Consider the following 25,675-nt stretch of genomic DNA (forward strand, 5'->3'; position numbering starts at 1 on the left):
AACTGTCACCTCACGTACCGGAGCCACTGACGTGTGAAACCGGCCTAACACAGGGGGTGCACAACTTTTTTTTTTTTAATTCATTTTTGGCCAAGGGCCACATTGCCATACTGAACCAATCCCAAGGCTGCAATTTTTTTTAAAAAAGGGGTACTTACATGAACACGTAACCAGAGCCATCATCAATACATTAATATAGACATCACCAGTAGATATGAGTGAATTTGATCGGGTCAAGGTTTATTTGGCAAGCTATAGCGCTTACAGAATAAGCTGCAGAGGAACCTAGCTTCCTGGATCGATCCGGCTGGAGAGCATGCATGCATGCATGCATGCATGGATGGAGAGCCTATTGCACTATTTCCCATGCAGTGCCCCTGAATAAATAAATGCTTCTCACCGTGCTTCCTGCACAAAATATCTGACCCCATACTGCTACTCAAAAATATCCCCACTGCTCCATGCTATACTATGCCCCTTTCACAATCCTTCAATTGCCCCATAATGTGTCCTCGCTGTAACCACAACCCTTACCTTCCTTCCCCTGACACCTTGTCTAAAACGAAAGCACATATCATCTTCTCTTCAGCCCTCCACTGGGTACTTATCAGTGCCTAATCTGTCCTCACCAGTTCTGCGGTCCTGGCAGTAGTGTGATGAGGTCCGTAGCATGCGGATGTCATCATGCTGCTGCATGTCACTGCTGGGGCTCACAGACGCTCGGTCCCAGTCCAACACGCTTATTTGCGTCACTGTTAATGAATTTGATGGGCTTGCGTAGTCACACCCCAACTCCACCCATTTTTGGAGGCACTGCCTGAAACTGGCGTTAAAAAAAAAAACAATTTTTTTTTTTTTCTTTTTACCATTCATTTGAATATGTGAAAAACGCTGAAACATTTGACATACTGTAGATGTGAAACTGCTTCAAATTTGCCAGGAAAAAATAAGCAACATGTTCATGAGATTCAGAAATCTTTCTCCTTGCTGGTACGATAAAACGTTGCATTTTTTTTTTTTTTTGCTTTTAAAAAATGTAGAAAAATACAATGTACGAATATATCCCTTAGATTTTTTTTTTTTTTTTTTACACCAGTTTTGTGTAGCAAACACTGATGAATCGGACCCTTGGTGTTTTATAGTTGAAGATAATTTTCAGGGTGCACAGCGGAGACTGGAAAAAAAACTCAGTCTGAACACCCCTATAAAAATTATTTTCTTAATTTTTTTTTATTTCTCCTGGGGAAATGTAAGGCTATGTTCACACTGGGTGTTTTTGCTGCATTTTTTTAATGCTAATTTTCAGCTGCTTTTTAGAGTACCAGCAAAGCCTATGAGATTTCAGAAATGTCATACACACAGATTTTTTTTTTTGTTGTCAGGATTTTGTGTTTTGCAGCGTTTTTGTTATTTTTTACATAGGAAAAAACAGTGAAATTCTCCCGGTGAACTCTCCTCTGCACCATGCGAGTTTCTCGCGGTGCTAGCGCGGATCTCGTCAAGGTCACCGCAGTTCAGCCCGTCTGGGAACGCAGCCTCAGTGATGTCACCGCTAGTCACTGATGCTGCGCTCGCAGCATCTCATTCACCAGTGGTTCTCAGCCTGGCATCGTCCAGGTTCAAAACTAATTATCCTCCAGGCATGGATTACGGCATGGGACAGAATGATGGAGAGGTGAGGGATATTGTTGTATTATTTTTGGTTTATTACAGGAGATCGAGAACTTCGGTGGAATTAGGAGAGGTCACAAGTATGGTTTAATTGAGATTATTAAAGGAGTCTGTCATTTTTTTTTTTTTTTTTCGATTATAGGACTTTATTGTGGGTGTCTGTGTTTTCTTACAATGTGAATATGGGGTTAGTAATGGGGGCGTCGTATGGATGCCTCTCCATTACTAACCTCGGGGCTTGATGTCATCGGACAATACAAAGGTGACATCAACCCCCCCAACTATCACACCACTTGCCAGCACTACAGGGCAAGTGAGAAGACCGAGGCTAAGTGCCAGAATTGGCGCATCTTAGAGATGCACCTTTTCTGGGGCGGCTGAGAGCTGATGCTTTTAGCCTGGGGGGCCATGGATACTGCTCCCTTCCTAGGATATTAATATCTGTCTGCATAGCCTTTGCTAGTTATTAATTATAGGGGGACCCTACATCATTTTTTTTTTTTTTTTTTATTTATTTTTTTTGGTGTCCTCCAATTTAATAGCCAGTAAAAGCTAATTATATAGCTGTGAGCTAATATTAAAAGCATGGGAAGCTCCATGGGTATTACCCCCTTCCCAGGCGATAAAACATCAGCCCCCAGCCGTCGGCTAGTTGCGAAAATTACGCGCCATTTTTTTCCAAAAAAATAATCTTTTATTAACCCCCAAGGGTGGTTTCCATGTTAATGATCGGGCCAATTTTTAGGCTATGTGCACACGTTGCGGATTAGGCTTAGGAATTTTTGGTGCGGATTCTGCATCTCTTGACAGAAAACGCAGGTGCGGATTTTTTGCGGATTTTCAGCGTTTTTTACCCCTGCAGATTTCTATAATGGAATGGGTTCAAAAACGCTGCAGATTCGCAAAAAAGAAGTGACATGCTACTTCTTTTAATCCACAGCGTTTCAGCATGGAATTTTCCGCACCATTAGCACAGCATTTTTTATCATTGATTTACATTGTACTGTAAATCACTTGCGGATCTGCAGCGTTTCTGCACCGCAAAAAACGCTGCGGATCCGCAGGAAATCTACAATGTGTGCACATACCCTTACAATTCTGACCACTGTCCTTTTATGAGATTATAACTTTGGAACGCTTCAACGAATTCCGGTGATTCTGACGTTGTTTTTTTCGTGACATATTGTACTTCATGGTAGTGGTAACATTTCTTTAATATTACTTGCGTTTATATGTGAAAAAAGGGAAATTTGACGAAAATTTTTGAAATTTTTACAATTTTCCAACTTTGAATTTTCATGCCCTTAAATCACAGAGATGCGTTACACAAAATGCTTAATAAGTAACATTTCCCACATGTCTACTTTACTTCAGCACAATTTTGGAACCAAATTTTTTTTTATTTTTTGGTTAGGGAGTTATAAGGGTTAAAAGTTGACAAGCATTTCTCATTTTTACAACACCATTTTTTTTTTTTTTTTCTTTTTTTAGGGACCATCACATTTGAAGTCACTTTGTGGAGTCTATATGATAGAAAATACCAAAAAGTGACACCATTCTAAAAACTGCACCCCTCAAGGTGCTCAAAACCACATTTAAGGCAGAGGTCACACTATCAGTATTTGGTCAGTATTTTACATCAGTATTTGTAGCCAAAACCAGGAGTGGGTGATAAATTCAGAAGTGGTGATGTGTTTCTGTTATACTTTTCCTCTGATTGTTCCACTCCTGGTTTTGGCTACAAATGCTGATGTAAAAAACTGACCAAATACTGACAGTGTGACCCCGGCCTAAGAAGTTTATTAACCCTTCAGGTGTTTCACAGGAATTTTTGGAATGTTTAAAAAAAATGAACATTTAACTTTTTTTTTTCACAAAAAAAATTACTTCAGATACAATTTGTTTTATTTTACCAAGGGTAATAGGAGAAATTGGACCCCAAAAGTTGTTGTGCAATTTGTCCTGAGTACGCCGATACCCCATATGTGGGGGTAAACTACTGTTTAAGCGCATGGCAGAGCTCGGAAGGGAAGGAGCGCCATTTGTCTTTTCAACACAGAATTGTCTGGTATTGAGATCGGACGCCATGTCCGGAGAGCCCCTGATGTGCCTAAACTGTGGAAACTCCCCACAAGTGACACCATTTTCTAAGAAACTTATCTAGATGTGTGGTGAGCACTTTAAACCCTCAAGTGCTTCACAGAAGTTTATAATATAGACGTAAAAATAAAAAAATCATATCTTTTTCACAAAAATGATCTTTTCATAATTTATTTTTTCAAGGGTAACAGGAGAAAGTGGACCCCAAGAGTTGTTGTGCAATTTGTCCTGAGTACGCTGATACCCCATATGTGGGGGTAATCCACTGTTTGGGCGCACGTCAGGGCTCGGAAGGGAAGAAGTGGCATTTTGGAATGCAGACTTTGATGGAATGGTCTGCGGGTGTCACATAGTGGAACCCTGCCCCAATTCTAACTCCATCCCAACCATAATCCTAACACCAACACACCCCTAACCACTGGCGGACACAGACAGAAAAGGGCCCCTGTGCAAGAACAATATACGGGCCCCTTCCAGACCAAAAGCTCCTAAAAATGCTAGATTACACTTTCTTTGGAGGTAGAAATGGGCCCCCTTACCTCTTGGGCCCCTATGCGGTTGCACCAATGATATGTCCGCCCATAACCCTAACCATACCCCTTACCAAACCGTAAACGCAATCCAAACCCTAACCCCCAACTTTAGCTCCAACCCTATCCCTAATGGGAAAATGGAAATAAATACATTTTTTTAATTTTATTATATTTCCTTAAGTAAGGCGGTGATAAAGGGGGGTTTGATTTTCTATTTATAGTGGGTTTTTATAGCGGGTTTTTGTTTGGCAGCTGTCACACACTAAGAGACGCTTTTTATTGCAAAAAGAAATATTTTTTGCGTTGACATATTTTGAGAGCTACAACTTTTCCTTATTTTGGTCCACAGTCATGTGAGGTCTTGTTTTTTGCCGGACGAGTTGATGTTTTTATTGGTAACATTTTCGGGCACATGACACTTTTTACTCTGATTTTTGTTAGGAAGAATGAGCAAAAACCAGCAATTTATGAATTTCTTTTGGGTGGGGCGATTATACCGTTCCGCGTTTGGTAAAATTGATAAAGCAGTTTTATTCTTCAGGTCAGTATGATTACAGCGATAGCTCATTTATAATTTTTTTTTTATGTTTTGGCGCTTTTATACAATAAAAACTATTATATATATATATATATATATATATATATATATATATATATATAAAAAAAAATTTTTTTGCATCACTTTATCTGAGATCTATAACTTTTTTGTTTGATGCTGTATGGCAGCTCGTTTTTTGCGTGACAAGATGACATTTTCAGCGGTACCATGTTTATTTATATCCGTCTTTTTGATCGCGTGTTATTCCACTTTTTGTTCGGTGGTATGATAAAAAGCATTGTTTTGTTTTCCTTGTTTTGTATTTTTTTTACAGTGTTCACTGAAGTTACAGACGCGGCGATACTAAATGTGTACTTTTATTGTTTTTTTTTTTTATTTTTTTATTTTTTTTTATTTACATACATTTCTTTATTGGATCAATATTTATTTTTCTTTAGGAATATGTGACATACTATCCCATCCATGGGAATTAAAGGGAACCTGTCACCCCGTTTTTGAAAGATGAGATATAAATAGTGTGAAATAGGGGCAGAGCTGGGCTTTACATTAGTGTCCTTTTGGTGCCTTTATTCCCCCGGGATGCTGCTGAAATACCTTTGTGAAGTGTCCGTTTTGTCCTGTCAGTCAAGTTGGTCAGGTCGAATGGGCGTTGTAAAATAGCGGTTCCTCCCCCACCTCATGCAATTCCCTGCGAAGTTTAGTTCCGCCGTTGGCGTTATGTTTAGCGCTTGCGCAGTGAATTTGCCTCCGGCAATCTGTGGGCAAAGCATAATTGACATCATTGCGCATGCGCGGGCCTTCACTTTAGCCGGGGTGCCCCGGAAGTTGTCATATCGGCAAAGTGTTATTCTGGATGCCGTATCTCATCCCACACTGCGAGCGTAAGTTTTGTGCCAAGATCGCTCGCCTGCCTTACGCTCGCAGTGTGGGATGAGATACGGCATCCAGAATAACACTTTGCCGATATGACAACTTCCGGGGCACCCCGGCTAAAGTGAAGGCCCGCGCATGCGCAATGATGTCAATTATGCTTTGCCCACAGATGGGCAAAACATAATGCGCAGGCGCCGGAGGCAAATTCACTGCGCAGGCGCTAAGAAAAAGCGCGATCTGTGCTATTCACAGATCGCGTTTACGAAAGACAAGCCGAGAATCAGGGGGAGGAACCGCTATTTTACAACGCCCATTCGACCTGACCAACTTGACTGACAGGACAAAACGGACACTTCACAAAGGTATTTCAGCAGCATCCCGGGGGAATAAAGGCACCAAAAGGACACTAATGTAAAGCCCAGCTCTGCCCCTATTTCACACTATTTATATCTCATCTTTCAAAAACGGGGTGACAGGTTCCCTTTAAGTCCCAGGTCACATACGGGATAGTACGTCCAATGGCAGAAAGGGGTTAAATACATGTACAGTAAGCTGGACACACTGTACTAATTATATTTGTACTGACATCTATATATCTATTCTACCTGTATTTACTGTATGTAACCCATCTCTTCTATCTCCTGCTGTGATTTTACAGTACACGGACTGATGAATTGCCCGCTGTTCTTCAAACCATCTCCGTAAAAAAAATTATATATATAATTATATGAAAATATAACTCTCTGTGGCATTGACCTGGTCTCTAATCTGAGCTGCTGTTAACATGTGATTTCTGAGGCTGGTGACTTGGATAAACTTATCCTCAGAAGCAGAGGTGACTCTTGTTCTTCCTTTCCTGGGGCAGTCCTCATGTGAGCCAGTTTCTTTGTAGCACTTGATGGTTTTTGCAACTGCACTTGGGGACACTTTCAAAGTTTTCCCAATTTTTCGGACTGACTGACCTTCATATCCTAAAGTAATGATGGCCACTCGTTTTTCTTTACTTAGCTGCTTTTTTCATGCCATAATACAAATTCTAACAGTCTATTCAGTAGGACTATCAGCTGTGTATCCACCAGACTTGTGCTCAACACAACAGATGGCCCCAACCCCATTTATAAGGCAAGAAATCCCACTTATTAAATCTGACAGTTGACTACTTCTTGAAGCTCATCAAGAGAATGCCAAGAGTGTGCAAAGCAGTCATCAAAGCTAAAGGTGGCTACTTTGAAGAACCTAGAATATAAGACATATTTTCAGTTGTTTCACACTTTTTTGTTAAGTATTTAATTCCACATGTGTTAATTCATAGTTTTGATGCCTTCAGTGTGAATTTACAATTTTCATAGTAATGAAAATACAGAGAAATCTTTAAATGAGGTGTCCAAACTTTTGGTCTGTACTGTGTGTGTGTGTACAGTCATGGCCAAAAGTATTGACACCCCTGCAATTATGTCAGATAATACTCAGTTTCTTCCTGAAAATGATTGCAAACACAAATTCTTTGGAATTATCTTCATTTAATTTGTCTTAAATGAAAAAACACAAAAGAGAATGAAGCAAAACAATGATCATTTCACACAAAACTTCAAAAATGGGCCAGACAAAAGTATTGGCACCCTCAGCCTAATACTTGGTTGCACAACCTTTAGCCAAAATAACTGTGACCAACCGCTTCCGGTAACCATCAATGAGTTTCTTACAATGCTCTGCTGGAATTTTAGACCATTCTTCTTTGGCAAACTGCTCCAGGTCCCTGATATTTGAAGGGTGCCTTCTCCAAACTGCCATTTTTAGATCTCTCCACAGGTGTTCTATGGGATTCAGGTCTGGACTCATTGCTGGCCACCTTAGAAGTCTCCAGTGCTTTCTCTCAAACCATTTTCTAGTGCTTTTTGAAGTGTGTTTTGGGTCATTGTCCTGCTGGAAGACCCATGACCTCTGAGGGAGACCCAACTTTCTCACACTGGGCCCTACATTATGCTGCAAAATTTGTTGGTAGTCTTCAGACTTCATAATGCCATGCACACAATCAAGCAGTCCAGTGCCAGAGGCAGCAAAGCAACCCAAAACATCAGGGAACCTCCGCCATGTTTGTCCTGTGGGACATCCTTTGCCATACATTTCTCAGATGGGAGTAACCCTTCAGTTTTAGGGTATGTGCACACGTTGCGGATTTCCGACGGATCCGCAGCGTTATTTGCAGGGCAGATCCGCAAGTGAGTTACAGTACAATGTAAATCAATGGTAAAAAAAAAAAAATGCTGTGCTAATGGTGCTGAAAATTCCGTGTAGAAACGCTGATTAAAAGAATTAGCATGTCGCTTCTTTTTTGCAGATCTGCAGCGTTTTTGTACCCATTCCATTATAGAAATCCGCAGGGGTAAAAAAAACGCAAAAAATCCGCACCTGCGTGTTCTGCATAGTGATGCAGAATCCGCACCAGAAGCTCCCAAGCCTAATCCGCAACGTGTGCACATAGCCTCACTAGAGAAACCTGCATTAAAATCAATGTATCCCTCATCTTTGCTACCCCTCCCTATGTCTTATGTGCCACAAGGAACCCTGACAGATTGGCTTTAAAAACCTACTTCAAGGTAATACCAGTACCTCTTCTTTTTTTTTTTTTTTTTAACACCAAAAACTAGGATTTCCCTATGTGGCAAGTATCATTATGACAGAGCAGGAGCGAAAGATTTGAGATACTTGATATAGGAGCCGTCCAGGAAATGAAAACCACAGAAAACCTCTTTTATTTTCTTAAATTGGTTTCCTTTCATGATCTAAGGTTTTATTCCTTTGGCAGTGAGTGCGTTAACAGATGCATTGTGGCATGTAGATTTACAGCAAAGTACTTTTAATACTTGTGACATCTATTAGAAAGTTGTTGTCTGGGTTCTCCTAGTGGCCATAAATATATTAGGCCCCTTTCACACATCAGTTTTTTTGCTGTCGGTCACAATCCATTGGCTCTACTGATTCATTGCAGATTGTGAAAAACTGATATGACGGATCCGTTTTTTCAACGGATCCAGCTAGTGGAAAAATTGGAGCATGTTCCGTTAGAAAACCCCCCAAAAAACACGGAATCATGGATTCCGTCATTTGATGGAACCGGCGCCCATAGGCTTCCATTTTTTGATGGACACAAAAATCGTTACTTTGTCTGTTGTCTCCGGCCGCCGCACAAACAATTTTTGACGGATCCAGCGAACGACGGATGAAACGTGAGGCAATCCGTGGCTAATACAGGTCTCTGAGAGAAAAAACGGATCCGGCGACATCAGTCGCTGGATCCATTTTTTTCAAAATTCGACGGATTGTGACTGATGGCATAAAAACTGATGTGTGAATGGGGTCTTAGAATGAAGGCTTACGTACATACTAGATGAAAGTCTGCTAAATTCTCCCCCACCTTGAGCATGACCTGCTGACCATCTGATTTGTATGAGAACCTCTCAGCAGTTGATGTTGGGGGTTGAAAAGGGTTGAGCATATTGGAAATTCAATGCCCTATCCATTTTTTTTTTTATTATTTAATTTTTTTTATTTCTGATAAGATCTGTTGACAGAGTTGCAAACGCCATATGAGAAAGCTAGCTCCATGTTGGAAACTCGTGAATGTTTGGCCAAGCTGAGCAATCTAGTATGGGGGAAACCAGAGAGATGAAGGTCTGCTAATTTAATTGTTGGCCGGCGGGGATCTCGTGTGTAAGGCCAACTGTAGGTTTGTGGTTGAACACTTGTTGATAGAATAATCGTCTGGTGAATAATCATTTTGATGAGGTAGTCATACACACTGTCCGGTAATGGTGGCAGCCATACTTGTTCAATAAGGCTACTTTCACACTAGCGTCGGAATCTCCCCATCGCAATGCGTCGGGCAGAGATTCCGACACTAGCGTTTGATGCACTGCACAACGGGTGCAGCGGATGCATTTCTCCGGCGCATCTGCTGCCCCATTGTGAGGTGGGGGCGGAAAAAGCGGTCCGTCAGGAGCAAAAAAACGTTACATGTAACTTTTTTTGCTCCCGGCGGTCCGCCACAACACGGCGCAACCGTCGCACGACAGTTGCGACGTGTGGCAAAGCGTCGCAATGCGTCGCTAATGTTAATCTATGGGGCAAAAACTCATCCTGCAAACAACTTTGCAGGATGCGTTTTTTGCCATAAACGACGCATTGCGAAGTCTGGCAAAAAACGCCAGTGTGAAAGTAGCCTTACACTAGGTGAGTAAACGTTATGGCAGCTTAATGGCGCCACGGCAATATGATTTGAAAAAGCAGATGTTTGATAGAGGGAATTCTTGTCTGTCTAACCCCTTAGATTCTGTTGCTGCTATTGACTCTGGCATCTAGGGGGTGTGATAGGGTCACTGGCACGATATGTGAGGGGGGGATTTGTCATGGAGATTGCTTTCCTTCGTGATCTAGAAACCCATAAGTTTCTTTTCAGCATGATAAAGTTTCAGCTGAAGGAGTTAAGCGGCCATGTTATGTCTTTAGGTGAGTAGGTAAGAGATGGGTGGGATGCCTACTCACCATATCTCCACCTCAAGGGTGTGGCTGGGGAAATAAATGTGGTGTGTAGAGGCAAGCAAGCCCTAGGCTGATGCTCCTGTGGGAGCTGCTGTATGTGTTGGCCCAGAAGTGCTGGGTAGAACTGCTTATGAACTCTTATTTCCTTTTGAGCCAGAGAGGCTGTTTTTCTGTTATCATTTTGGGGTTTATGATAATGTAAACCACCCAGAGACATTAACCCACATGTGCCTGTGAGGCGACCTGCCACAGGGAGTAGTAGTACGGCAAGCACTGCCTTATGAGTGCTAGTGTATACATATATAAGCGGGTAATTCTAGGGGCATCGGGTGGTACTGCAAACGCGTGTCCCACACTGTTACTTGGGTTGTATTTACATGCGTTGCGTCCAGGCCGTTAAGCGAGTGCAATCAACAATATTAAAGTAGTTTGGTGCTTGTTGACCGGCCTCTTTACACTGGCTGAGGAACAAGGATGGGCACAGAGCGATCACTACTAGATCAATCTGCCCCCATACAGTATTGTGTCCAGCAGCATACAGTATCTGCAGTTTAGTCGGTGAAGTGCTGCTGAGAACAATGATTTTGTTCCGGCATAAACAATCCAATCGCCCAATCAATGAGCAACATTTGCTTGTTTGTTGGGTGATTACCGACATGTTTACGCCTACATCTGCTCTGCAGGGTTTTATAAATGTGAATGCTACACACGCTGTATGTTGTGCACACACTGCATGCTGTGCACGCATATGTATACACAAAAGACATAAACACCATATATGTATACACAGAGCACATACATACAGACATGAATACACAGCTCGCTCATGCGTACAGAGACATGAATACGCAGAGCTTGTGCATGCATACAGAGACATGAAGAATACACAGAGCACGGGCATGCGTGCAGAGACATGAATATACAGCTCACGCATTCATGCAGAGACATGAATACACAGAGCTCGCACATGTGTGCAGAGATATGAATATACAAAGAATGCGCACAGAGACATGAATACACAGCTTGTGCCTGCGTGCAGAGACATGAATATACAAAGAATGCGTGCAGAGACCTGAGGATGCACAAGAGGTGAGTGAATAAATTGGACTGGAATTGAATTCAATCAGAATTTTAAAAAAAATCTGCATTAACTAAAATGCAGATTTTTTTTTTTTTTTTCCCCCTAATTTGCGTTCTTGTGGATTTACCTAAAGCCGTAAATCTACTATATAATTGTCTAAGGGTTACTTCCGTCTGTCTGTCTGTCCTTCTGTCACGGTTATTCATTCGCTGATTGGTCTCGGCAGCTGCCTTTCATGGCTGCCGCGACCAATCAGCGACGTCCACAGTCTGATTAGTCCCTCCCCTACTCCCCTGCACTCACTGCCCGGTGCCCGCTCCATAATCCCCTCCACTCCACTCACAGGGTTAATGGCAGCAGTAACTGCCCGCAGTGTAACGAACTCCGTTACCACTGATATTAACCCTGTGTGTCCTAAACTATTTACTATTGATGCTGCCTATGCGGCATCAATAGTAAAAATGTCATGTTAAAAATAATTAAAAAAACAAACAAAAAGCCTGCTATACTCGCCCTCCGCCGCCTTTCCCGCTCCTCGCCACGCTCCCGGGACCGCTCCATTGCAAGCGGCAGCTTCCAGTCCCAGGGCTGGTGTGCGACAAGGACCTGCCGTGACGTCACGGTCATGTGACTGCGACGTCATCACAGGTCCTGCTCATACCAGCCCTGGGACCGGAAGCTGCCGCTTGCAATGGAGCGGTCCCGGGAGCGTGGCGAGGAGCGGGAAAGGCGGCGGATGGTGAGTATAGCAGGACTTCAACGGGCCTTCGGAAGGTGAGCATATGTGTTTTTTTTTTTTTTTTTTTTAAGTCTCTATACTACGTGGCTCTGTACTGGGCAATATACTACGTGGCTGGGCAATATACTACGTGGCTGGGCAATATACTACGTGGCTGGGCAATATACTATGTGGCTGGGCAATATACTACGTGGACATGCATATTCTAGAATACCCGATGCGTTAGAATTGGGCCACCATCTAGTTGAACTATATAAGGCCATAGACATTTTAAGCAAAGCAAAAAATCCGATTACTTCACCACTAACCTCACCAGCCCCTCCAATCTGAATTTGAATTTTGTTAGGTCACTCCTCTCTAATATACATGTGCGCACGCACGCATGCATGCGCGCGCATGCATGCATGCATGCATGTACATTCGCACGTATACATACACGTGTATATACATAAATCACGTATGTGCACATGTACATATATACACGCTGGTATGCGCACTTGCACACGCAATGAAGGCCCTAAGGAAGTGTGAGACCTGACTATTGCCACACTGTTGTTCTTCCTTAAACCCACAAAATGTAACTTATTGGGATTTTATGTAATATACCCCACACAAAGTATCATGTATTTGTGACATTTAAAGAAAATGAAACATGGTTTTCTATTTTTAAAATATATCAATCTGAAAATTGTGAGGTGCATTTGTAATCGGCCCGCCTGAGTTAATACTTTGCAGGACCAACTTTCACTGCAATTAGTGCTGCAAGTCTATTGGAGTATATCTCTAACAACTTAGCACATCAAGTGGCTGAAATGTTTTCCCATTGTTCTTTGCACACTCCTCTAGCTCAGGTTTTCTTCCAGGATTGCCCTGTATTTAGCTCCACCCATCTTCCCATCAACTCTGTCCAGCTTCCCTGTCCCTGCTGAAATAAAGCCTCCCCAAGCATGATGCTGCCACCACCATTATTGACAGTGGGGATGGTGTTTTCAGGTGAGGTGCAGTGATAGTTTTCCGTCACACATAGCATTTTGCATTTAGTCAAAGAAAATTCTCTACTGGTCTCATCTGACCAGAGCACCTTCTTCCACATGCTGTGTCCCCTTCATGCATTTTGCCATGGTTTGCAGTTGTCATACTCCCATTTCTCAATGATGGATTGAACTGTGCTCTCCGTGAGATGTTCAGAGTTTGGGCTATCTTTTTTTTTTTTTTTTTTTTAATATAACCTAACCCTGCTTTACTCTCCATGACTTTATCCCTGACCTGTCTAGTGTGTTCCTTGCTTTTCATGTTTGATCCCTAATGTTCTCAAACAAACCTTTGAGGCATTCACAGCAAAGCTGTAGTTATACTGAGGATAAACTACACACAGGTGGACGCAATGCGTCGGGCCGACGTACCTACGGACATTGTGAAATTACTGCACGACGTGGGCAGCGGATGCAATCTATCAACGCATCCACTGCCCATTCTGCAGTTCGGGGAGGAGGCGGCGGAGTTTCGACAACACATGCGCGGTCGAAAATGGCGGACGCGACGCACAAAAAAGTTACATTGAACCTGTTTTTGTGCGTCGCGTCCGCCAAAACACGACGGATCCATCGCACGACGGACGCGACGTGTGCCCATCCGTCGCTAATACAAGTCTATGGGCAAAAAACGCATCCTGCAAGCACATTTGCAGGATCCGTTTTTTGCCCAAACCAACGGATTGCGACGGAGGACAAAAGACAGAAGTGTGAAAGTAGCCTTAGCGACGTATCACGACGGATGGACACACATTTCGGCTGTCGTGCACTGGATCCTGTGGAATTTGATGGCCCATCTTTTAAAAAAAAAACGTTCCATGAAACGTTTTTTATCTGCTGTGGAAAAACGTCCCCGACGCCTCCCGCTGCATACGTCATCACACAGAATGGGAGCCTATGGATACTGGATCCTGCGCACTCTGTGAAGCGCAGAAATCCAGTGACGGATGCAGTTTCACTTCTGAGCATGCCTGGAAGCATATTCCAACCTGGGGGAAAAGCTCTTTCTCTTTCTCCCCAGACATTTATACCTGAAAATTCAGCCCGGTATTCATGCAACGCATCCGTCATAACACTGGATGCTTTGCACACGTTTTCAACTATTTTGGCAACGTCCGTCGATACGTCGGTTCACTGCACTCTGAAGCAGGGCGACCGACGGAAGTGTGAAAGAAGCCTTATCCTGTACTAATCATGGGTTACCTCCTGTGTTACACTCCAGAGCTGAACTCACTATTATGCAGAGCTGAAATCTCCCAGCATTTCCTGCTTGTTCAATTGGTCAGTATTTTGCAAACTGTGATTTATCATTGTAGACCCTGTACAGTAACAACATAGAACAAAGTAGCTCTCATTGCATTATAGTGTATGTGGTGAGAAATCTTCGGTTTCATAAAACAACTAGCAGAAAGGTGAATTACGCTCTGTAGGAGTGTGAGATGGGTTATACAATGTATTTATAGTGACCAAACCCTTCATAAATAATACCGCATTCACCATTGCAGCAGTATAGAGTCCATTACATCCCCCATGTCTCTAGTGCTGAAAAAAATCTACTTTTCAGGTTTAGAACACAGACATTTGCATGGGAGAATAAACTAATTACAGATGGGGGCGCTGTTGCATTGCTGCTTCTGCATTTTAGGTTTTGGCAGTGGTGAAACTGATTTGAAGACAGTGGTATTGCGGATACTTTGTGTGTGCAGTATGACATAAATAATCCTGCCCCAAGATTGTCACTAATGCTGGTTTGGTGTGCAGCTTGTTTTTGAAATGGAGATGAACACTTTTCATTTTAGGTGTTCCTTTAATTTGTCACACAGCTCCTGGGAACGTGAAGAAGGCCCCCACAAGCAAAGGAGTTGGTGAGTGCGTTGGGTGGATTGCCTGTGCAGTGTGCATGAGCCCGTTTGTCATATCTCTCAGAAAAACGTCTTTTCTCATTCATTTATTATCATCAAAGTGTATCTCCACATTATCCACATCAATTCATAATTTACATATAGCGTTCATCCTGTAGACTGTGAGCCCTCGTGGCCAGGGTCCTTTCTCCTCCTGTACTTGTGTGTGTGTGCCTTGTTTTACTCATGTTTATTGTACTTGTCTATATTTGCCCTATTCACATGTATAACGCCATGGAATAAATGGTGCTATAAAAATGTATAATAATAATCTACATAGAAACCTTTTATATACATCCTGTATTATACCCCAGAGCTGCACTCACTATTCTGCTGGTGCAGTCACTGTATACATACATTACATTACTGATCCTGTACTGCTCCTGAGTTACATCCTGTATTATACCCCAGAGCTGCACTCACTATTCTGCTGGTGCAGTCACTGTGTACATACATTACATTACTTATCCTGTATTGCTCCTGAGTTACATCCTGTATTATACCCCAGAGCTGCACTCACTATTCTGCTGGTGCAGTCACTGTGTACATACATTACATTACTTATCCTGTATTGCTCCTGAGTTACCTCCTGTATTATACTCCAGAGCTGCACTCACTATTCTGCTGGTGCAGTCACTGTGTACATACATTACATTACTTATCCTGTATTGCTCCTGAGTTACATCCTGTATTATACCCCAGAGCTGCACTCACTATTCTGCTGGTGCAGTCACTGTGTACATACATTACATTACTTATCCTGTACTGATCCTGAGTTACATCCTGTATTATACCCCAGAGCTGCACTCACTATTCTGCTGGTGCAGTCACTGTGTACATACATTACATTACTTATCCTGTACTGATCCTGAGTTACATAAGGTATTATACTCCAGAGCTGCACTCACTATTCTGCTGGTGCAGTCACTGTGTACATACATTACATTACTTATCCTGTACTGATCCTGAGTTACATAAGGTATTATACTCCAGAGCTGCACTCACTATTCTGCTGGTGCAGTCACTGTGTACATACATTACATTAATTATCCTGTACTGGTCCTGCGTTACATCCTGTGTTATACCCCAGAGCTGCACTCACTATTCTGCAGGCTTTATATCTTCACAAAGGGAATCAGTAAGGAAGATCAACCTTCCTCAGTTGTCTATATGGGCATGCAGGTCATAGAGAGTTCATTGAAACAATACATTGATGTCTGTGATCTGCTGTCTTATTCCAGAGAAATCCTGTGTTCTCAACATGTAAATTAGCTATTAAGATCTATGGGCTGGACATAGATCTCCCTGATAATCTACATCCATGGGTTATTTTAAATTAAAGGGTCATTACCAGTGTGAGACATGTAGATCAGGAGAGCTGACTGGCGGTCATTACATGTCTCCCACTGGTATCACCTCCTCTCATATAAAATAAGCGCTGCAGGCAGGTTCTCAGGGAAGTCTTTGTCCCGCCCATAGATCATAACCGCTAATTTACATATTAAGAAAAACATGGATTTCTCTGGAATAAGACATAGAATTATAGAATGTTAGAGTTGGAAGAGACCTCAAAGGTCATCATGTCCAACCCCCTTCTCAATGCAGCATTCCCTAAACCATCTCAGACAGATGTCTGTCCAGCCTCTGTTTGAAGACTTCCATTGAAGGAGAACTCACCACCTCTCGTGACAGCCTGTTCCACTCATTGATCACCCTCATCTGATCACAGATATCAAGGTATCATTTTATTCAGCGTCTTAAGTGTGGTTTGCATGCCCATATAGACTTCTTAGCAGGGTTGATCCTTTTGACAGTTTCCCTTTAAGGCCACGTTCAGTATTTGATCAGTATTTCACATCAGTATTTATAAGCCGAAACCTGGAGTGGAACAATCGAAGTATAATAGAAACATATGCACCACTTCTGAATGTTTCACCCACTCCTGGTTTGGCTTATAAATAGTGATCTAAAATACTGATATAAAATACTGACCAAATACTGAACGTGTGAACGCGGTCTAACAGTGATTTATTCTTACTGCATCTTAACATTTTACACGCTCTCATTGCTTTATAGTTAATCTGTCTGCCAGTATGCTCTCTGACTATATTTTGGACCGATACTGGCAGAAGTTTAATGATACGATCCAGCGTAGAATTTGGAAGGCGTATAAGATGAGCAATGCGATGTACATAGAGTACTGTGCAGAAGATTTAGGTTGGGGGGGGGGGGGGGGGGAAGGAAGAAGCTGCAAAATAAGAATTCTTTTGAAAATTGAAGTGTTAACAGTTGCCGTTTTATTCAGTGAGAAATCTAAATCACCTGAATACTTGGTAATTGCTCTTTGCTTTCATCAGTTCTTCTAGTTACTTGTACTTGCACACACATTTTGAAGGAGCTTGGCAGGAGGTTGTTCCAAACATCTTGTAGGACCGACCCCAGATCTTCTGTGGATGTTACTTGTGCAGAACCCTCTGTCTCTTCATATTATCCCAGACAGACTGGATGATGTGGGGCCAGATCATCACTTCAAGGACTCCTCATTTTTCTTTACCCTGAGGATATTTCTTATATTGGCTTTATGTTTGCGGTTGTTTTCCTGCTGTAGAATAAGTTTGGAGCCAAGCAGATGCATCCCTGATATGACACTATGGATAAGTATCTGCCTGTATTTCTTAGCACTGAGGACACCATTAATCCTGACCAAATCCCCAACTCTATATGCTGAAATTCAGCCTCAAACGAACAAGGACCCTCAATCATGCTTTATTATTCCTGCAAACCCTCATCATTGTGCCTCTGTCGAGCCCTGCGTGAAGCAAACTTCCTTCTGTTGCAGCCAGATATTTCACATTGTGACTCATCAGTCTGCACCTGCTGCCATATTTTCCTGCACCCCGTTTCCTATGTTTTCATGCATAATTGAGTTGCTTGGCCTTGTTTCCATGTCGAAAGGTATTTGAGTTTTTTGTCTCAAAATGTTCCTTGAAGACCACATTTGGCCAGGTTTCTCGTCTAGACAGTTAGATGGATTTTTTTTTTGCAACAGTGTGTTTTTGGTTTTACTGTGCTTTTTTGTGTTTTCACAGTTAGATGGATGTAGCTGGTCCCAATGGTTGCTGCCATATCTCGGCTAATGGCACTGCTGGACCTCTTCCAATTTCAAAGATGAGCAAGCATGATGCGTTTTTTTATCTGCTGCACTTAAGTTTCCTTGGCCGAAAACTGCATCATTGGTCCTCGGTGTTGCCCATTTCTTGGTGCTTCTTCAAAAGAGCTTGAGCATCACATGTTGAAACCTCAGTCTGCATTGGAATCTTTGCCTGGGAGAGATCTTGTTGATGCAGTATAACTACCTGTTGTCTTGTTGCTATTCTCAGTCCTGTGGGTGTATGACTTGTGATCTGAAACTCTCTTCCACAACCTCACCTTTTTAGCAGAATTTGGCTGTTCCTCACCCAGTCTTAAGCCGTTTCTGTTTGTTAATGACGGTGTTCCAACTTACAAATGAAAATGATGCTCATTCTCACCTGTGGTATAATTTGTTACTCATACGCCTGACTATAATCCTACAAAATCCCTGACAGTGCACATGTACCTGGAAGAAGTGATGAAGGCAAAGGGCGAGCATCAAATATTGATGGGGATTTAGATTTCTCTTTTGTCCATTCACTTTGTATTTTGTTAATTGATGAAAACCAACTATTATTGCTTGTATGTTTGGAAGCTTCTTGCTTTGCAGCATTTGTTTTCCACACCTGCCTAAAAAAAGTTGGATGTACCCTTTTATATTTTCCTTCATACCCTTCATTCTTGCATCTTTAAAAAGATTTATTTTGCATATACTCCTTCTGTTCTACCAGATCTTCAAGTAGGTGTTAGAAAAGAATTACACAATTTATTTAATCTCCAGATCTTATTGTTGTCACTTTACATGCAGGGGTTAAACCTCAAAAAGGTCACATACTTTTTAAAGCTTAGCGGTAGTTGCAGTTAAAGGAGTTGTCCTTTCTCATACCGTAATTAAAATCTGTTATTTTCATACTGCTGATTCGTGACCATGTGCAAAGTTCATTTGCTGTCAGAATTCACATGCCGACTAGACTTCTGCACTTTCCAGTAGAAGAGAACTGAGAGAAGCCAGATCGGTCTAGTCTGTATGTGATCGCTAGTGTGCAAATCGGGGAATCGCAACAGCAAGTGCTCTGTGAACGGTCAACACTCGGCAGTCTGAAGACACATAAGACTTTTCATGAGGTTGGACAACCCGTTTTAGAAAAGCTTTTTTTTTTTTTTTCAACTAAATTTAGTTAGTTTTCCCTTTTTTGATGTATTGTATTGGTTCTCACACAGAATTTTTCTCATTGGATGTAATAATAATGTTTTCATTCAAAGCAGGTAGCCATCATTTTTTATAACAATAATTTAGGCATAGTGTTTCATGTGTACACTGGTAGGGTGAGGGTCTTGAGGTTTTTTAGAGCGGTCTCCTCTGGTCATATATTGAATGGTCACTCATTCGAGATTGAAAAGGGGCTTAATGCAACTTCTTTAGATAACATCGGCCAGTGGCCGAAGGAACTTGCCAGGAGGTTGTGGATGTCACTTGTGTAAATCCTTCTGTGTCTTCATGTGATCCCAGACAGACTTGATGATGTGAGATTAGGGCTCTATTGGAACATATCAAGCATTTCCGCAACAGTGAGAAACTTTTTTATGTATTGATTTTTGTTATGTTTTTTATTATATCTTCATTTAACATTAGAAGCAAAACGGATGTGATTTAAAGGTGCCGTTGAACTGTTTTTTTGCATGTGTTTTTCAGTGGTATGGCTAAAAATAAAAAAATAAATAAAGGGAACCTTAAAATACCACATCCTAGATGTCACTGAATAAAATATTCCAGTTGGATATCTTTATTAATTACGTAGTAGAATGCGTTGAGAACAATAAAACATAAAAAATGATCAATGTAAATCACAATATCCCAAGGAGGTCTGGAATAGAAATGATACTCAAAATCAAATTACTGGCTGATCCAACTTTAGTGGAAATGCCTCAATACAAGTAAATGATGCTCAGTAGTGTGTGTGGCCTCCACATGCCTGTATGACCTTCCTACAATGTCTGGGCATGGTCCTAATGAGATCGTGGATGTGCTCCTGCGGGATCTCATCCCAGACCTGGATTAAAGGATGTCAACTCCTGGACAGTCTGTGATGCAATGTGGCTTTGGTGGATGGTATGAGACATGTCCCAGATGTGCTCGATTGGATTCGGGTGTGGAGAACGGGCAGGCCAGTCCATAGCATTAATGCTTTCATCATGCAGGAACTGCTGACACACTTCACCCACTTGAGGACTAGCACTGTCATGCCTCAGAAGATACCCAGGGCTCACCTACATATGGCCTCACAATGGGTCAGAGGATCTCATACTGGTACCTAATGGCAGTTGGGTTACCTCTGGCTAGCACATGGAGGGAGGGCTGTGCGACCGTTCAAAGAAATTCCTCCCCACACCATTACTGACCCACTGCCCAACCAGTCCTGCTGGAGGATGTTGCAGGCAGCAGAATGTTCTCCACGGCGTCTGCTCTCATGAAAAGCAGAGTGCCAATGTTGACTGTGCCCATCTTGGTGTTCTCTGGCAAATGCCAATTGCCCTGCACGGTGTTGGGCTGTCCACTTGTGGACGTCGGGCCCTCACATCACCCTCATGGAGTCTGTTTCTGACGGGTAGAGCTTGCACAAATTAGGAGTTAGTGGTCCTGCTGCTGGATTGTTGCCCTCCACGTCTCCTGGTGTACTGGCCTGTCTCCTGGCATCTGCTCCATGCTCTGGACACTGAGCTGACAGACACGGCTACCCTTTTGGCCACAGCTTGCATTGATGTGCCATTCTGGATGAGCTGTACTACCTGAGCAACTTCTGTGGGTTGTAAACACCGCCTCATACTACTGTACAGTATCTTTGGGGGTGAGAGCAATGACAAAATGCAAAATTTATCAAAACAGATAAAAAGGATGAGAACAGAGAAATGGTCTGTGGTCACCCCCTACAGAACCACTCCTTTTTATAGGGATTCTTGTTAATTGCCTTTCCTTTCTACCTGTTTGCTCAATTTGCACAACAGCAGGAGAAATTGATTCACAGTGGGTTTTGCTTCATTACCTGACTGGTTGATTTAAAAGAAATGTGATTTGTCTTGTAGTTACATTGTGCTAAGAGTTCCCTTTATTTTTATGTATGTGTAAACACTGTTGGGCAGGTAAGGAGGGGGAGAGGGAAAAGGATATTGAGGAAGGAGACAAGCTTTTTAGAGTGCTGGGTCACACCTTGTAGATTTGTTGCTTTTTTTTTCGCTTTTTTTTTTCTGTACAGATTTGTCGCAAAACCTAAACTGTTTCAGCAAAGTGAGATCCCTGAAGTCTCATCTACACGTTGCTTTTATATTCTTTGCGTTTTTGCTGCAGATTTCTCCTATACTAATGAGTGGGGAAAAATCTGCACCAAAAAACACACCTACACTACCATTCAAAAGTTTAGGGTCACCCAGACAATTTTGTGTTTTCCATGAAAACTCATACTTTTATTAATCAAATGAGTTGCCAAATGAATTGAAAATCTAGTACAGACATTGACAAGGCTCAAAAAAAAAGATTTTTTTATGTGAAATAATAATTTTCTCCTTCAAACAAAGAATGTTCCCTTTGCAGAAATTACAGCATTGCAGACCTTTGGCATTCTAGCACTTAATTTGCTGAGGTAATCTGGAGAAATTTCACCTCATGCATCCAGAAGCCCCTCTCACAAGTTGGTTTGGCTTGATGGGCACTTTTTGCATACCATACTCCCATGCCATACCATGCTCCCAAAACAGCTCAGTGAGGTTGAGATCTGTTGACTGCACTGGCCACTCCATTACAGATAGAATACCAGCTACCTGTTCTTGCATAATTTGGAGGTGTGCTTTGATTCATTGTCCTGTTGTAGGATGAAAATTGGCTCCAATCAATCGCTGCCCACAGGGTATGGCATGGCGTTGCAAAATGGAGTGATAGCCTTCCTTATTCAAAATCCCTTTTACCTTGTACAAACCTCCCACTTTACCAGCACCAAAGCAACCCCAGACCATCACATTACCTCCACCATGCTTGACAGATGGCGTCAGGCACTCTTCCAGCATCTTTTCAGTTGTTCTACGTCTCACAAATGTTCTTTTGTGTGATCCAAACACCTCAAACTTGGATTCGTCTGTCCATCACACTTTTTTCCAATTTTCCTCTGTCCAATATCTGTTCTTTTGCCCATATTAATCTTTTCCTTTTATTAGCCAGCTTTTTCTTTGCCACTCTGCCCTGAAGACCAGCATCCCGGAGTCACCTCTTCACTGTAGACGTTGACACTGGCATTTTGTGTGTACTACTTAATGAAGCTGCCAGTTGAAGACCTGTGAGGCATCGATTTCTCAAACTACAGACTCTAGTGTACTTGTCTTGTTGCTCAGTTGTGCAGTGGGGCCTCCCACTTCTCTTTCTACTCTGGTTAGAGCCTGTTTTGTGCTCTCCTCTGAAGGGAGTAGTACACACCGTTGTGGGGAATCTTCAGTTTCTTGGCAATTTCTCGCATGGAATAGCCTTCATTTCTAAGAACAAGAATTTACTGTCGAGTTTCACATGAAAGTTCTTTTTTCCAGCACGTCCCTCCTGACAGCACCATGGAGGACGTCCTCCTCCCCCTTGCTGGGACAGGAAACACACGAGAGTTTAAAAGGTCATGTCCCAACCCCAAATCCTCAGTGTTTTTAATGTCCCTGCAAGGAGGGATGCACGAGAGAAGCTGCGCAGGCTTACCGTAGCTCCCGGGGATCGTGTGGCTTGCCAATGCCCTTCCCCCTGTCGAGAGGCTCAGGGTGGAAACTCTCCGGGTGGGGAGTCCCTCTGCTCCAAAGGCCAGGAGCAAGACGAGGCTCCTGGTTGCAGCCGCTCCTCCCGGTGGGAGGCTCTCGGCTGGGGATGCGGTTCCATGCGGCAGGGAGTCGCGGCATTCAGCGCAGTGTCTCGTCTTGCCGATCGACTTCCGGAACTCCGAGGGAACAGCGTCACTTCCGGTATCACCACATCCGGTAATCGTCACTTCCAATGACGCTGTAAAAGTGGGGAAGTGCGTGCGCTCCAGCGTTGGAACTCATAGCAGTACGGGTGCTCCTACCCAGCGTCTTGAGTCACTGGGGCCTTCTGACTGCCGCAGCAAAGGTGCCATGGAAGGAGACATCCCCGGCGACGGAGCGGTAAGTGCGCATAGCGCAGACTACCCTCACTGCACATCTGAAAATTCAGGCCTATTCTATTTACTCCCTATCTTATGTAATTTAGGATAAGGGAACCCCCGCTGTCCCCCCGCTCCTCCTAAAAAGCCCGGCAAGGTCTCTACAAAATCTAAAAGATGTCCCATATGCCACATGAAACTCCTGGACTCCCATGGCAAGACCTTGTGTGCATCTTGCACATCTACGGTTGTGAGGGACGAATAATCTTCACTACTCTCAGAAATTAGATCTCTAATCCGAGAAGAGGTCCAGGCTTCTGTGTCCAGCCTTTCAGGGCAGTCCAGCCCCATCCCTGGCCGCGAGAGCCAGGCGGGAGCGAGACCAGAGAGAGCCGGAGTATAGTTCTGAGGACCGGTCCGATCCAGAGGACTCGGAAGAAGAGGGGGAGCTCCCCTCAGGGAGCCAAGACCACCATAGAAAATATCTCTTCCAGGCTGAGGAAACGAACGAGCTCGTCCAGGCAGTGAGAAGCACGATGCAGATAGAAGAGACATCCAAGCCGCAGTCCAGACAGGACCTGATGTTCGGGGGACTTATGTCACGTAGAAAGACAGTCTTTCCCGTTAGCGAACATATTAAAGCTATGATACTGGAAGAGTGGAAGGAGGCGGAACGCCGGCTGGTATTGTCTCGTGACTTTAAGGGTTGCTTACCATACGACCCTGAAGAAGTCAAGCTATGGGAAGAAATACCTAAGATAGATGTTCCGGTGGCAAAGGTCGCCAAAAACACTGTCATACCCTTCGAGGACTCATCCAACTTGCGCGATCCTATGGACAGGAAGGCTGACATACTTCTTAAAAGGGCCTGGGAATCTTCTGCGGCCTTAATTAAGACTAACATAGCAGCCACTTTGGTGGCCAGATCTATGTACCTATGGATGGGGCAGTTGGAAGAGCATCTGTCCAATAAAACCCCGAGGTCTGACATTTTGCGTTCCCTTCCCATTATGAAATCAGCCATGGCGTTTCTATCTGATATGACGGCGGAGTCCGTTAGATTTTCAGCCAGAAGCGGCTCTTTATCTAATGCGGCTAGAAGGACGGCTTGGTTAAGATCCTGGTCAGGAGATAATGCCTCCAAGACCAAGCTCTGCTCAATTCCCTTTTCAGGGTCAAGAGTATTTGGACCTTCTCTAGATACTTTTCTAGAATCTGCCTCTGATAAAAAGGGGTTCCCAGAGGACAAACTTAAAGTCTCAGTCCTTTTGGAGAGGATTCCCCTTCAGGAAATAGTATGATTTCAGAGGGGGTAGGTCCAATAGAGGATCATACAGGGGTTCCCGTAGCCAGGGCAATAAGAACAGGAACTTCTTGAGCCCATCCTCTAGATCCAAAACACAATAACGCCACATATATCGGGGGAGGCTTCGCCACTTTGCAGAGAACTGGGCCCAGATCACTCAAAATCAGTGGGTCTTCCGAACTGTGGCAGAGGGATACAGCATCGAGCTCTACTCCCCTCCCCCAGAAAGATACATCGCTCCTACTGTGGTCACGCAGGGCTCTGCCATGCTGATAGACTTGCAGGACATGCTCTCTTCAGCAGTCATAATTCCGGTCCCTCCACTAGAGGTAGGCCAGGGACACTACTCTTCCCTATTCTCCATCACAAAACCATCTGGCGACTCCCGCACGATAGTAAATCTAAAACCTTTGAACGCCTGGGTCAGGTACAAAAGGTTCCGTTTGGAATCCATACGATCAGCAATTAACCTCATAGATCGGGATGCTGTAATGTGCACTCTCAACCTGAAGAGTGCTTATTATCAGGTCCCTGTCCATCCCTCATCTCGGAGGCTTCTGAGGTTTGCTGTAGCTCTGCCGTCCCGGACCTGTCACTACCAGTTTCAATGCCTTCCTTTCGGGCTTGCCTCAGCACCCGTATATTCACAAAGCTGGTTTCGGAGATTGTCGCCTTCCTGAGAAACCAGGGGATCATAATAGTTCCATATCTCGGCGACTTTCTCCTTGTGGCAAGATCGCCAGAGACACCATCAGTCCACAGAAGCCAGACAATATCAGTAATGGAACAATTAGGCTGGGTCATAAACTGGCGGAAGTCAGACCTGATTCCGGAATACAGGAAGACCTTCTTGGGAGTGTGTCTAGACTCCAGATGCAGAATATCCCTGTTACCCGAAGACCAGCTGGAGGCAATCCAGATCCAGATTAGGCACCTATTAGAACAGTGTTTCCATAAGGATGGCCATGAGTGTTGGGTCTAATGACAGCTTGTATACCATGTGTCAGATGGGCATAGTCACATTCAAGAACTCTGCAGAGACTGATTCTCTCCGATTGGGATCATCGCCAGT

At 43.3% G+C, this 25,675-nt stretch overlaps 1 protein-coding gene across 2 annotated transcripts in view; it reads left to right on the forward strand.

Moving 5' to 3' along the window:
- The window catches only part of MAP2K6 (mitogen-activated protein kinase kinase 6), a 113,783-nt gene that overhangs the window by 11,852 nt on the left and 76,256 nt on the right, over window positions 1-25,675 (forward strand). The window contains exon 2 of one of the 2 annotated variants that reach the window (XM_069750703.1): window positions 14,950-14,991. The exons of the other annotated variant lie outside the window; for it this stretch is intronic. Within the exon in view, the coding sequence (XP_069606804.1) occupies window positions 14,950-14,991 (42 nt within the window). The remainder of the gene's footprint in view (window positions 1-14,949; window positions 14,992-25,675) is intronic. 2 annotated transcript variants of the gene reach the window in all.

Source organism: Ranitomeya imitator, chromosome 2, assembly GCF_032444005.1.
Source record: "Ranitomeya imitator isolate aRanImi1 chromosome 2, aRanImi1.pri, whole genome shotgun sequence".
NCBI lineage: Eukaryota > Metazoa > Chordata > Amphibia > Anura > Dendrobatidae > Ranitomeya > Ranitomeya imitator.